The sequence below is a fragment of the Vanellus vanellus genome (genome assembly GCF_965231255.1).
Source record: "Vanellus vanellus genome assembly, chromosome: 9".
Taxonomy (NCBI): Eukaryota; Metazoa; Chordata; class Aves; order Charadriiformes; family Charadriidae; genus Vanellus; species Vanellus vanellus.
In genome coordinates, this window is record NC_138914.1 from 2466306 (window position 1) to 2480752 (window position 14447).

A 14447-nucleotide genomic window follows, 5' to 3' on the forward strand; every position below is an offset into this window, starting at 1 on the left:
CGCACGATTTGGCTTCGCTCCCCGAGTCCCAGCCGCCGCGGCCATTTCTCTGCTCGTTTGTATGATTTCAGAGGAAGGCAAAGCAAAGGCGATCCCTGAACGCCGCAGGAAAAGGGAGAGGCTGGGTTAAAATAAATGGCAAAGCCCTTTTGTTTCGAAAACGACACACTTTTCAAACCACCTTCGTGCCTTTTTTTTTTTTTTTTTTTTCTTTTTTTTTCCTAAGCCCCGCTGACCCCGCGCGAGCTAACCCAGCCCTGCTGACCGCCCTTCGGAAACAGTCCCGCACGGGCTCCCCGTCCCCTCGAGGACCTGCCCGCCGGCGCTTCCCGCTCCCGTCATGGCAGCGAGCGAGTCCCGGCACACACCACCGCCTCCTGGAGCCGCGATCTTCTGCCTCTGATCCCAGTGATGCCGTTTGTCACGTCAGGCACTGCTCCCCACGTCCCTCCTGTGCCACCGCGGAGGAGCCCAGCAGCCCCCCGGGAGGGAAAAGCAACTCGGTAATATGCTCAAAGACCTCCCGAAAAGCCAGAATAACAGTGGGATTGCCGGCGGAGCTGATCCGAATGTGAATCACGGCCGCTGACAGCCGAACGTGGCCTTAATCAGATCTGTCAGACAATAGCTGACAACGAAGAAAATGAGCCCTCGGTGACACTTATGCAACCCTTCGTTAAGAGAAGCGACGCGGCTCTGCAATAAGAGGGAGCGACGGCAGCGCTGTGCAGCAGTACGGCTCCAAACGCCGCGGGATGCTTCTGGGGCGTCAGCAGATGGATTTTGGCAGCATCGTTTGAAGGGGGCCGACCCCGTCTGGCCACGGGGCGAGCCGGTGCTTTGCCCCCGGTGCACGGCCCGGCCGCATCAGACGGCGCCCACGGGGCTCGGCTCCCTCTGCCTCGGCCGCCTCTCTCCTCCGGTCCTCTACCCAGCAAGGATAGAAACGAGCACCTGGGGAGAGGCCCCTGGAAAAGCGGAGCCAGCGCTTCCCAGGTTTAGTTTATGCAGGTCGGGGGTCTCCAGCCCTGGCGCGCACCTCCAGCGGACACCGCCAGTGCTTTGTCTTTCCCCCTCGAAAGCGCTGGTCAGGACAGGGGGGAGCAATTCCAGACGAGGAGCCGGCGACGCGCGTACGGCTCAAGCTCGGGGCGCAATTATAATCAGCGATTATTAGGTCCAGGGGATGTTTCTGGTTGTTCATCCAGATGGCCTGATTATAATTAAGCACATGCATTTTAAGATGTTGTATCGCTGGGAAAATGTCGAATGTAAGAGGAATCCAGCACGGAGCACGTACACCGCCACCGCCAGCGGACGGAGCTCAGGGCACAACGGAGCCCACGCTTGGGAGACCGCAGCAAAGCCGCCCTGAGACCCAACAGCTTCATTTCTCCATATGACAGAGTGGGAAACGCTCCTTGCAGAGGGCCAAATGCATCTTCCCAGGCAGATCTGGCAGGCTGCAAAAAAAAAAAAGCCTTTTTTTTTTTTTTGCAAGCCACACTAGCAAGTGACCCAGCGAGCATCACGGCCGGGGGCCAGGGAAGCATTTTTTTATCTGCTCGTGGTGGCAGCGAAGGATTTCTTCTGCTCACTGAGGAGTAAAGCTGTGCTTTTAGAGCATCCCTGCAGATACCGAGAGCTCCGCGCAGCTCTTAACGATGCCCAGAGCAGGTACCGGGTCAAGGATGCGACTTCCAACCAACACAAAACACAAAGGTACCTCTCCGGGCTTAACTTTACATTTACACCACTGCAAGGTATAAAGCATCACGAGAGGGGGTTAGGCTCGGATTTGTCTTTCAAAGCTTGCAAAATGATACTGTCCCCCTCTGCAGAGCCACGAAAGGCTCAGCAAGGCGTAGCGGGAGCACGCCAGGAGCGCCCCAGCCTGACCGCAGTGAGTTCAGAGGACAGCAATAACCATTTGTCTAAAAAATTTCATCCAGAAAACTTGACCTAGGAATAAAGTTTGAAAGAGCAGGGGCTGGTTGTTTAGTCTAGAGAAGAGAAGGCTGAAAGGGATATAATAACAGCCTTCAAAAGTGGAACAAAATGCTTGTGAAGAGGAATGGAATACATTAGTCTCCAGGTCTGCTGAACTCCTGCAAGGAAAATTTCAGCTTGGAGAAGAAAACTCTTCCTGTGCGACCACAGCAGAAGATGACCAGGGGAGGGTCCAGCACCGGAGGGTTTCCCGGAGACCCGAAGGCAGCAGATGCCCGGGCACAGGCAGGGCGGCTCCGCGTCTCTGGTCCCGCACTGCCCTGGACGGGGCGAAGGCGGCACCGACCCTCCTCTCCTGCGGTCATTCGCCATTCCAGAGCCACACCAGTGCATTGAGGCCCAATCTTCTTGAATTACCAGTATTTATTTACAGCCGCTGCAACTCCCTCTTAATGAAGTGTTTCATCTGGGAACACAGCTAATAACCCGACTGAGCCCTAACCTGGAAGAAAGACCGCGCGAGGGGAGACCCCACCACGCAGCGGTGATTTTTTTCTAACAAGGAAACCTGAGAATCTGTTTCCCGAGGCCGTCCAGGGGAGCGGGAGCTCTGCTCCGGCGTGAGATGGTTGTTACCGCATCACCGAGCCCTTTCCAAGGGTGCAAAACCCGGGGATGATACTGATGAGACTTCCCTTCTGCAAAATGATGCTCTGGGAGTCCAAGCGCATCCGTCAGCGGCTGCCCCAGAGGCTCTTGCACTGGAAGAGGAGAGATGGCACCCGCTGCCACCAGCCCGGTGAGTTGGCCGGTGGCCGTCCCACGGCCAGATTGGAGCCAGCACCGCGGCGCACGTGGACACAGCAGGTTATTTTGCTGCCGTTCTCCGCTGCGTGGGGCTGCCAGGCTCAATATTTCACCCCGGAGCCATGGAAACGCACACCTTTCAGACGAGCACAAGCGAAAGCTGTAGCTCGTCTGCGGGCGTTTGATATACAACTCAAGCTGGCTACAGCGCCGGGAACACAAAGCAGGTTTCTGGTTAACATTAAGGTTTGCTAAGAACGTGCTGTATGATCCCCCTCTGAAGTCCTTCCCCACCCCTACTCAGAACCATGTTTATCCCACAAAACCTCGCCGAGGGAAATAACAACCGAATAAGCAAAACGACAGCACAAAGATGCTCCTCGTGAGCATCACCTCTACAACCCCGCCACAACGCAGCACTCGCAGGCGCTTGTATCTCCCTGTGGGCTTTGCCAAACCGGGGCTGCAAGTTGCATTAATGATGAATTATTCGACCGCTCGGCAAATGCCAGCAGAGGGGCCGCAGAGAGCACGTACGGCGGGCGTGAGGCTGGGAGTGAAGCCCCCCGTGAGGGGCAGCAGCTCCCCGCCCCCATCACATTAAACTCCCCGCCGCAGCCAGCGTCCCACTGCGGAGACAGCATCCTCTGCTTCACCCCGGCGGAGGAAGGCAAAACGCCCTCTCTTAGGATATTGCACACAGACAGGGCTTTGCTGACACTCGCTTCTTCCCTTTACATTTACCATAGTGTACACATAGACCTGTGCATCCCGGTCTTCACCACCCCATATGGGTGCCTGCACCGAACCCCCGCGCCCAGCCCAGCCAGCCAGTGTAGAAGTGCAGCTATAGTCATAGAATCATAGAATTGTCTAGGTTGGAAGAGACCCTCGGGATCATCGAGTCCAACCATCTACCCTACTCTACAAAGTTCTCCCTACAGGAGGGGACGATGCGGCATCGCTCGTGTCCAACCCCCCGTGTCAGAGCCTTCTCTCTCCCCATAGCACCAGGCAGGCACGTCCTCACCGCTCCTGAAACAGGGTTTATTTCAAGTTCAACCCCGAGAACTAAAAAGGAGAAACAGCCTGCCTGGGGCTTTGTTTATAGCTCAGCCTCATCTCCCTTCTGAGCGACCTCGGGGTGTGCAGAAATAAAGCAGAAGCCTTATGTAAGTGGAAATCATGGAAAGTAAACAATTTGGGGGAAAGCAGAGCGCTTGCCAAGCGGGTCACGGTCCCGACAGCCTCCCACGGTGTGTGTCCCCGTGCCACCCCAAGGGTATCAGGGCATATTTCCCACCTGATCAGTCCCTCTGTCCGGCTCGCTGAAGTAAGTCCCTACATGGGTGCTGCCTGGGAAAGGGGTTGGATTTTAACCTGGAGGCACCCCTGTAACCCCCCTCATCGGCACCGCCAGCTCCTACACCCTCCCCTGGCCAACGCGCCAGGATGGGGATGATGTGCCAGTGCTTCCCCTGACAACATCTCCTCCCAGAAGTCCATTTCGGCTCTCCCTCTGGTTTGGTCATTGCTCCACGTGCTTCGGCACCAAAGGGGTGAAGGCATGCACGTGGCCGCCCCCCACGGTAACCATGGCAAACCTCCCACCACTGAGCAGCAAAAGGCAGGCGAGGGGGAGAAGAAACACTCCCGCCAGTTTTATAACGTTTCGACATTGGCCCTTTGGGATGGAAAACCTCTATCTTCACATGTTGGCTTTCAAAATGACCCGACTTGGCTTGGGGAATGTGATACCCGGGTCTCAAAACTGCGAGATATCCCCCCCAGGGGTACCATCCTCCACCTCTGAAGCAGTTTTAGGCTGCCTGTGTCTAGGGAAAAGAGGGTGGTAGGAATGTGCTGGAGAGCTGGGAGCCTCCTTTTTCTTAGAAAAAGTCAGGAACAGTCGATGTGTCATTTTCTGGCTTGGCAGCTCTGCTGAAGCGCCCGCGGCGGCCGCCCTGTCCAGCCCAGGGCGGGAGAGGAGCACCGGCGGGATGCAGTGCCGCTGAGGGCACAGGGATGGGGACCGGCCCCCCGGCCCCTCCCCGCCGTCCCCGAGGGCGTTCAGGAGCTGCTCCCCAGCCCCGGGTGCAGGAGAGGCTGGGCCATCGAACGCTTCTTGGAAAATATACCCCGGTTCTGAGAAACAGGGCTTTTTCTCCACCCCCCCCCGCAACTTTCAGCCCCTCCTCAGGCAGAGGACGAAGAGGGGACCAGGGAGAGAGGATGCTGTCAGGTCACTCTGCAGCTCAGACACGTGGGGATCAGCGCTGACCCCCGCGCATATTCCTACATTTTTTCTCTCCACTTTCTGGGGATATCACAGGTGTTGTTTAGTCCAGGCAGCGCACGCTATTTGGGGCTTTGGGGCATCTCACAACACAGATGACAGGAGAAACGTGTGCCATACATGCAAAATCCCATTCCACCCTGTAACGGCACCCGTTTTACGTCTTTTTTTCCTGGCTTTATGCCTGTGACAGATGAGGCTCTTACCCTCACCCAAACTCACTTTCTCACGGAATACTTGAAATCTATTATTTCCCCTTTTGCCTACGACAGTGTCACCATTCAACATGATTTCTACCTCCAAAGCACTCCTGCTCTCTGCGAGCTGCACACAAAGAGACTGTTCCCGGAGAGTAACATTTAGCCCGCAGGTACTTTTTTAAGTGGGCTATTTGACCAGCTGGCAGTTTGTGGAAATGACTGCTTGGAATCAGCAGAGATCAGCTCTTGATTCCTAATTCAGCTGCTGGACACATACGGTGCCTGCAAAACCTTTTAGGTTTTGCAGAGCAAGGCAGAGCACAAGCACTGGGAGCAGGGCTGTGATGGACCCAGTATCTTCTGGGAAGTAATTAACCTCTGGTAGGATCAGACTCCTCCTCAAGAGAAAAGCTCCCTGGACAAACTCCATCTTAGCATCGTCCTGATTGCTTAATGAAGGGAGTTACAGGGTAAACATTGCTACAGCATCCACTGTTTTGTATTGTTGCTAATGCCATTAAAAAAAAAAAAAACCACAAAGCAAAAGCAGCCAAAGGAAACCAAATATAAAAGATAATATAAAATCCAGCAAAAAAAATGAGCTCTCTCTTGGCAAATGCACTAGGGAATATTTTTTGTTCTTTGCCTCTCCATCTAATGGCCGTGTTGGGCAGGAAGAGGACTCAGCCTTCAAGAAGATGGAGCGGAGTGGAGTGTGTCATACCCTTTGGTGGATGGCAGAGAAGGGATTTTCAAACAGAAACGTGAAAGGGAGGGAGAGATGCCCTCCACCAGCAGGGAACTCGGCCCTTTCCCAGTGGATGCGGTTAAATCACATCAGCATTTGTGGCAATAACCCAAGCACAAACCAGAGGACAGCAGAGACACTCCCATCTAATTCAAACCCCGAAACAAAGCACAAGGAAGGTCACGGATACCTCTGCCTCTCTGGCATCTGCTGGTGCACTACTACCCGTGGTGAGACAGCACAGCCCAGTGGAGCCCTTTCAGGGCAAGCGCCCGGGGTTAACACCGCGTCACGCGTCTTAACCAACCCATGAGGAACTGGCTTTGAAGTGATTAAATCGGGCCTGGCTGGTAAGGTGACAACCTGGGGTCCCACAGGAGACTGGGGGTCGCGCAGGTCTCGCACCACCCAGCGGGCGATCCGCCATCCGGCACGGAATGCATTGCGAATATTACAGGGGTAACATCTGCTCACCGGAGGCGGCCTTCTGGCCAGAGGACAGGGACTACTGCTGCATACCCCACGTATTATCTGCTTTTACTGACGTCTCCGGCTAATTAGTAGTTAGGTCGTAATAGAAACATCACAGCAAAATCTGCTGCCAGGGAGGGAGCAGCTTTTAACGTGCGCTCTGCAGGTCAGGGACTGTTTGCCCTCCAGCTCCCTATAAAAAAAGAACGTTTTCAGCGATGCCATAAAATGTTAAGACGGATGGGGCGTGAATTATTTCGCTTTATAAGGTGGAGCAACTGTGCAGCAGCAGTAGCTCAAAGGGACCCGGTGCCCGGATGCCCGGGAGCTTCCTGCAAGGCAGAGCTGGGGTGTGCAGCACGAGGGCAGGGGGCGAGTTGGGGGGGGCTTCCTGGGGGTGTTTGCTGGGCAACCCGCTCTCCCGCAGACCTCGGCCAGGTCACCGAATCTCCCCGTCCTCAAAACGCTGCCGATTAAACGGGATGCTAATTGCATCCTCCGTAATTGCACACACGGCCCTGGGGGAGCTGCCTGTTACTGCCGCGGTGCCCCCCAGCTCGAGCTCAGCCAGGTCCCAGAGCAAGGAAAATTATTAGATCTTACACATTAATAAAAATGTTATCACCTCACTCTGCAGAGGAACTGCTTAAATTCGTTGCAAGCCCCATCATGCTGAGCATCTGCTCCAGAAAGGAAAGAAAGAAGTCGTTAAGGCGAGCGCTGCCCGTAAGGAAATTCATACTTTGGCTATGTACGGAGGACGGATGCCTTTGGAAGATCTCCCTCCCTGCATGTTAAAAAGGGGGTTCTAAAATGAAAGGCGGAAAGATTTTCACTCTAATGCGGCCTTACCACATTTCTCGTCTCTTGACCTGTATCCCCGATAACTTGTTACGCTCCAGCTCCAAAGCATGCAACAATCGCTGCGGTATTCAGGGATTGCTCATCCAAACTGGATGTTGCTCAAGAGTCTTTGTACTGACGGGGTTTTACACAATACACGTTTTCAGGAACATGAACGGCTTTGGAAACATGGGGCTTCGCTTGGGAGAACCTTGTTTTGAAGAGCAATTCCCCACTCCCCCGCCGTTTCACATCTATTTTGCCTCCATGTATATATGAGGCAGCTTGAGCAAAACCATCTCCAGCTCATTAGCTTCTCCTCTCCCTCCCCGCTTTACCGCTCGCCGGTTAGGGAGATCCTAGCTGAACACAGAGGTCGTTTCACATCTTGGCACGGGGCCGGCAAACTTCCCTAAGCAAACACGCCGAAACCCCGGAGCGGGGCGAGGAGGCGCGGGCGTAGCAGAGCAAACCTGTCCATCCAGGCAGGGCAGAGCACAGAGCTCGGCTTCAGCGGTGCTCAGCTCTCCGGGGGCCCGGCGCTGCTTGCCGACGCATCCCCACCACCCGCTGCCAGCATCCCGTGGGGCGCCCTGGGTACCAAACACCCCGCACCGGTGACAGCGAGACGGACAGACTGCGTTTTGCAAGGGGCAGGCGCAGGACCTGCCCGAACCCAAGCGATGCTTGGCTGGAATAGTGAAAAGCCGGGGGAAGGGCACAGAGAAAACAAGGCAGTATCTCCGGCGAGCAAACCAGGCTCAGTATTTTCTTTTCCCGGCCCAGCCGTCCGGTAACGCAAACGACAGCAGGCTGCAGGAGGGCCGTGCTGCGGACCAGAGCCCCGCCGCAGACACGTCCCTGCACGCACAGCCATCCCCACCGCCGCAAGATGAAACCCAAACCCGTTCAGGGTGAGAGGACTGAGAAATGCTACCCTGGGATGCACTCACGAGAAAGGGGTTCAGCCTGACGGGACAAGCATCCCGCCTGGCTTTTCCCCTGCAGTTTCCGCCAGAGGACTGGGGGAGAAGAGAAAAAGAGCCGTGCCTAGAGAGGGAGGAATTTCTTTCAACTAGTTACGTGCTCGAGAACTGCGTAACATGCAAAAGGGGTTACTTCAAAGCATTTAAAAACATTTTTAGCCCCCCAAGGGCAGCTGACAGCAGTCCTTCAAGCGCTGAACGCTGGAATCTGCCTCCGCATTAGCAGCTGGCTTTGATTTTGTCCCCCCTCTTCACAAAAGGGAGGATGAAAGAGCTTGAAAACATTTGTTTTGAGCTACACGGGAAGGCCAACCATCTATAAAGCCCCACATTTGGTAAACAAGCAAGCAAAGCGAGAGGGGGCTGCCAGGCACACCGGGGCCGGGCAGGCGAGCCCACGGCCCCGAGCGGTGGTCCCCGAGCTGCCGGTCACCCCCGTGGCACTGACCCGGAGCACAAGGGACCCCGTCGCACGGAGGAGGTCCCGGGGTGGCCTCCGGGTGACAGGAGCAGGGGCGATGTACCTGTCGCGTTGGAGAGCGCGAGGGACTCCATGGAGCCACGGGGAGTCTGCTCGGTGGGCGTCAGGTCCTCCGTGAACTTGAGGGCGTTGATGGGGTGCCGGGTGCGGCACTGCGGCGTCGGCATCCCGCCTTCCTCTTCTTCTTCGTACTTGGGGACTTTGAGACTTCCTCTGGTCTCGGGGAAGCTCTGGTTGGACATGTCGCTGTAGCTCTCCTGCGAGCGAAGCCTCCCCGAGTAGTAGTCCTCTCTGCAGTCCTGGATGAAGCTGCCGCCGTGGCCCTTCATCGCCAGCGAGGAGCTCCTCTTTGGGTTGCTGAAATGTTTCGCCCATAAATCTGGCTGCGAGCCCGGGACCTGGCTGGGGTTATAGGAGGTCCTTATGTTGCACTGGCTGAGAAGCTGCAAAGGGCTTTGGGACTGACTCTGCTCCATTTTGCTCCCGTAGTGATAGAGCTCGTCCCGGCTCCTCCACAAGTGCTCCCTGTTGAGGCTGGGCGTCTGGCTGGCCAGGCTCAGCAAATCCATCTGCAGGGACAGCGGGTCCACGTCGGTGGAGAGGCGGTTGGAGGTGACCTGCAGCTGGTTGCACGGGCTGCGCGCCCCCTCCTCGCTCTTCCCCTTGTTCTTGCCGATCTTGGCGCTGCGGCGGGACTCCTTGGCTCGCGCGCTCTGGAAAGCCGAGTCAGAGGAGTCGGAGCCGTTGGGGTCGTCGCCGACGCTGCAGGCCCTGGAGCAGAAGATCTGCCCTTGCTTGGGCAGGAAGGGCCGTCCCAGCAGGGACTTCTTGCACTGCGCACAGCAGAAGCAGGTCTCGGTGGCGTGCCAGTGCTGGCCGTCGTACGTCATCTGGCCCTGGTCGATACCTTGAGGGGGAAGGGGGGAAGACACACGGCGTCAGAGTCAGCCCACAGACATCACTTCGCACTGCACTTAACACGCGCATCCCCTGCGAGCGACACGCACCCGAGCTCGCTCTCGGAAGCCCTTCAACACGTGAAGTTAAGCCCATTTCTAATTCTGAGGCTGAGAGAGTTGGGGTTGTTCAGCCCCAAGAGAAGGCTCTGGGGAGACCTTATAGCAGCCTTCCAATATCCGAAGGGCGCCTACAAGAAGGCTGGAGAGGGGCTTTTTACAAGGGCAGGCAGTGATAGGGTGAGGGGGAATGGCTTCAAACTGGAAGAGGGGAGACTTAGATTAGATATTAGGAAGGAATTTTTCCCTGTGCGGGCGGTGACCCCTGGCGCAGGGTGCCCCGAGAAGCTGTGGCTGCCCCATCCCTGGAGGGGTTCAAGGCCGGGTTGGACGGGGCTGGGAGCAACCTGGGCTGGGGGGAGGTGGCCCTGCCCGGGACAGGGAGGGGTGGAACTAGATGATCTTCAAGGTCCCTTCCAACCTAAACCCTTCTATGATTCTATAATTCCTGGCAGGCTGCGGGCCTTTGCTCAGGAGTTACTCAATGCTGGGAAAGGCAGCAGAACCGAGCCTCAAGCTATTTCGTATTAAATGGGGATATTTCCGATCATAAAGCAAAGGAATGCCAGAAGTTCTCCATAAAGAACTTGAAGTTAAAGCGGTAACGCGCTGCCCATTAAAAAAACTAAAAAGCCTCCAGTTGAACCACAACGAGGAATTTGTGCTGCCCTGGTTAAGCATGTAACAGAGCAGATGACAGTCCTTTGCTGCTACCGCGGCCCCATCCTAACTTTATTTTGGCTACTGGGGCCCCTTCTCCAAAAGGGAGCAGAAAGAGCCGGCCCCGGGGATCTGAGCGCACACCCAGCCAAATTTCCCGGGTTGTCCCCACCAGCCCCCCTTGGGGTAAGTAAAGGCATTGATGCAGAGAGCCTGTCCCCGGCCAGCACAACCCCGAGGAGCGCCCTCCTGCTGCACGCACACTGCTCTCGGTCAGAGCCGCCAGCAAAGCTCCCGAGGTTTCCATCATAACGTTTATTCACTTGTTTAAGCTGCCCTTCATGGCAAAAGCCCCCGTTACCCGAGAAACTGCCGCGCGCGGCGCAGGCTGGCCGGCACGGCAGGGTGCTGCGCCGCACGTGTGCGCCGCACGTGCTTGCACACCCGCCGCAGCCGTGTCACTGGGGGGGGGGGGCGGGGGGGTGGAATGCCACCAGATAATTTACAAACAAACGGTGCGTTAACGATCCATTTTATTGCAAGTTAAATTCGCTGTAGCGTAATTGGGTGGTTTTTTTTTTTTCTCCCCTTATAATGGGTGAAATGCTTTTATATGGACCGGAGTGCTACGCTTGCGGGCAAAAGAGAGCAAAGACGGTGGGTGAGATTTTATCAGCTCCTCTTCCAATGCCCCGAAGTCACCTCAACCCAACCCAAGCCTTGCAAGCCTTACGCACGCACTCACCTCTGATTTACGCGCCTCTTGCGCACAAGGCTCAGTGATGACTACGAGCAACTTGCAGCAAAATGGCCGAGTCCCTCTTTCGCCAGAAATGTGCAGATATGCACCAAACAGGCATTTTGCCCCCAAAAACCTGACGGTGGGCAGGTTCCGGACGGATGGACAGCGGGGAGGACAGCAGATGGGGGAAGCAGGAGAGAAGGGAGCGCGCAAGAAGCGTTAACAGCTGCTTCTTCACCGCTCGGCAGCTGAGCTTTTGGGGAGGATGTGCTGCAGGTCACAGCAAACGCGTCCTCCAAGTGCTTCGCTGAAGCGCCCTGAGTTTCGCCCCCCCCCTCCCCACCCCATGCCATCTGGCCGCTGCACAAGACCAAAATGGTTTGGGTTTTTTTTTGTTTTTTTTTTGTTTTTTTTCTTTCCCCGCAGCCTATGAAATATTTGAACACGTGAGCTCACCTCCACGGACAAAGAAAGGGCCGCCCGCTGCCCGCGAGGGCGTGCAAATGCTCAGCCAAGTGGCAAACAGGATGGGAGAGAGCAGCGAGGCAGCTTCCCAGCCCAGCCGCCTTACCGCCCCCCCAGCGCTGGCGGGACAGCCAGCCCCCGCAATAAAACACCTTTTAAATCCCTCTTCTGGAAACGCAGATTGACTCTGGTGCGTTACCTCTTTCTTTCTGGGAAGGTCTATCTGCAGGCTGATTAAAAAAGGCAAACAAAAACAATAACGATGCCTAATGAAGCAGCATCTTTCCTGTCAGTAGCCCATCAACTCATGAGGATCCCTTGGCAAGCTTAGTCGGGAAGAATCTGTGACTTGAAGAACCAGGCCGTTTATAGGAAAACGAGATTTAAAGGGAAAAAAAGCCTGCGTTACATTAGCCCAGAGAGAGCTTTCACTAGTTGCAACAGCTCCCGAGCTTGCTCTCCGATAGTCCTCCCCTCTCCCACCACACAACGGGACAGGCGGTGCTTTAACCCACCAAATTACCGTGGCAGCTCCTCGGCGGGACGCGAGAGGGGCACGAGCCTCCCGGGATGCCGCGGGGCCGGTGCAGACCCCAGCCGCCGGCAGTCCTGCCCGCAGCCCCCAGATCGGCATCAAAGACTTACTGCGACACCTCTTGTTGCCAGAAACAACCCTCCAAGCGGGGGCTCGCCCCGCTCCCCCCCGCAGCGCGCTCGCCCCGCGGCACCTACCGATGTGCTGGGCGCAGGTGTCGCAGTACTCGGCGTAGAGGGACTCGAAGCAGCTGCAGCAGTAGGGCCTGCCGTCCTTCATGATGTACCTCTGCCCCCCCAGCACCGTCTCGCATTCAAAGCAGCAGAAGTGCTTCATGTGCCAGTGCCGCCCTTCGGCCTCGGTGCATTCGTCGGCAAAAATGATCTGGGGGTGGAGGAGGGGGGGGAACACAAATGGAGAGCGGAGGCGGTCACAGAGGGGACCTGGGATGCGGGCACCAACCTTTGCGTCCCCTGCCCGTGCGCAGTCACCGTGCCCCTTGGCTCATACAACCTCCAAATTTTACAGTTAACCCCCCCCCCCCGGCCTGCACGGGAAACCCCCGTGGGTTGGCTGGCGACAGGGACAGCCACCACTTCCTAAGGAACCCCATTAAAATGCAAATACCTCAAGATGGTGCCAGCGCAGGGACTACAAAGCGTTAAGGCAGAGCTCACAGGAACGTGCTCGTCAGCACATCCATCAGCAGGAGGGGTCGATCGGGGTAATAAACACGCTTATGTACAACCTATCGATCTGGTGGACTTTTGAAGAACAGAGCAGCCACTTACTAAAACACGTTTACCCGTCTCAGGAACAGGGACCCGAGTACAAAAGGTGAGCGAAAACACGGGGAGAAGTGGCAGCTCTGTGGAGGGGAGAGAAGACGGAGCTGCCTGGCTCCTCACCATCGCCTCCACCCCAGCCCAGACGTTAGAAAACGTCTAAAATGTTTTCAGCAGAGCTTTCTGGCTGTCTCTGCTTCCCACCGCCAGCCCATCATCTCCGCTCCCACGCCAAGCCGGGGAGCAAGCAGTGGCCCGGCTCTGCTGGCCGGCTCTCTGCCCCGGCACAGCTCACGCCGAAGGCTTTTCCCCTGCAGCTCCTCTTACCCCCCAGTTACTCTTTCTTGCAATTAGTGCCGGATGTTTCAGGGGAAGAAGTGCGCGTTAAAGAAGGAGCTGAATGAAAGACGAGAATTTTCAAGGATAAAAAGTACAGGGAAAAAATTGACTCGGCCTAAGCCACAAGGAAATAGGGCCAGCTGAGTGGTTCGGAGTTGCTTTTTTACTGGTAACGTTACAAATTTAATTGGATTCATATGTCAACGTTCTTTACATTTGAAGTGCATATAGCCTTGGATATTTACTATTACACGCTCGCATAGATGCGACATGCTATTTTATAGTACATATGGTTTTCCACACTATGGTTTTCATAACTTTAAAAGCCAGCACAATTTCCTTCCCCAGCCTTTTAACCAGAGATTGACACTTGAGCAACGCTCAGAGCAGACTCTGTATGGTCTTCCAGATTTGTTTTGTATTCCATTTGTTCAGCTTCCTACAGCCCCTTAATCTCCTCTCTTAAAGCCTATTTCAGCTCGGCGTGCACTCAAACACTCCCGTCTTGTAGCAAACACAGCGCTCGTCCCACCACAGGCTTCTTCTGGGGAGACGGAGGAGAAGGGAGGACCACCACACACAACTGGGCTAAAATCACACAGCACGGGGGTGTCCCGTTACTGGAAATGCTCACGGAAAGCCCCCCCCCAGCTCCCTGCGTGCAGACCAGGACCTCTCTCAGAACAGTCCTGGGCAGACGGCAACTAAAAATCCCCGAGATGCTCGTGAAACCCCGGGAAAAGCTTGCACGAAGCCCTTGGCAAAGCCAAACCGTCGCATCTCGTGTGCGTGCCTCCGTGCAGAGGCCAGGGCGGACGGAGGGGAAAACACCGTCCACTTGGCAAGGGAAACCCCCTCCTGCCGTCCCCGCGGGCAGCGCCCGGGGCAGGAGCCGGGGCGAGCTGGCTCTCACCTCGTCGCACGCCGCGCAGCGGGGCTTGAGGCACTCGGCGTGGTGCCTGCCGCAGTAGATCTTCCCGTCTTGGTAGAAGTAGATCAGGTCGACCAGCAGCTCGTTGCAGACGCTGCAGATGAAGCAGGGAGGGTGCCAGCAGACGCCGTGCCCCGCTCGCGAGGCGAAGACGGCCATGTCCCCTCCGTTGATCTGGCCGCCGCACTGTCA

The 14447-nt window shown here is 56.2% G+C and overlaps 1 protein-coding gene across 1 annotated transcript in view; it reads right to left on the minus strand.

Annotated features, from left to right (window-relative positions):
• The window catches only part of PRICKLE2 (prickle planar cell polarity protein 2), a gene marked incomplete at its 5' end in the record, with an annotated part of 110459 nt that overhangs the window by 3064 nt on the left and 92948 nt on the right, over positions 1-14447 (minus strand). The window contains 3 exons of the mRNA XM_082487976.1: positions 8826-9689; positions 12398-12584; positions 14238-14441. Coding sequence (XP_082344102.1) covers positions 8826-9689; positions 12398-12584; positions 14238-14441 — 1255 coding nt within the window. The remainder of the gene's footprint in view (positions 1-8825; positions 9690-12397; positions 12585-14237; positions 14442-14447) is intronic.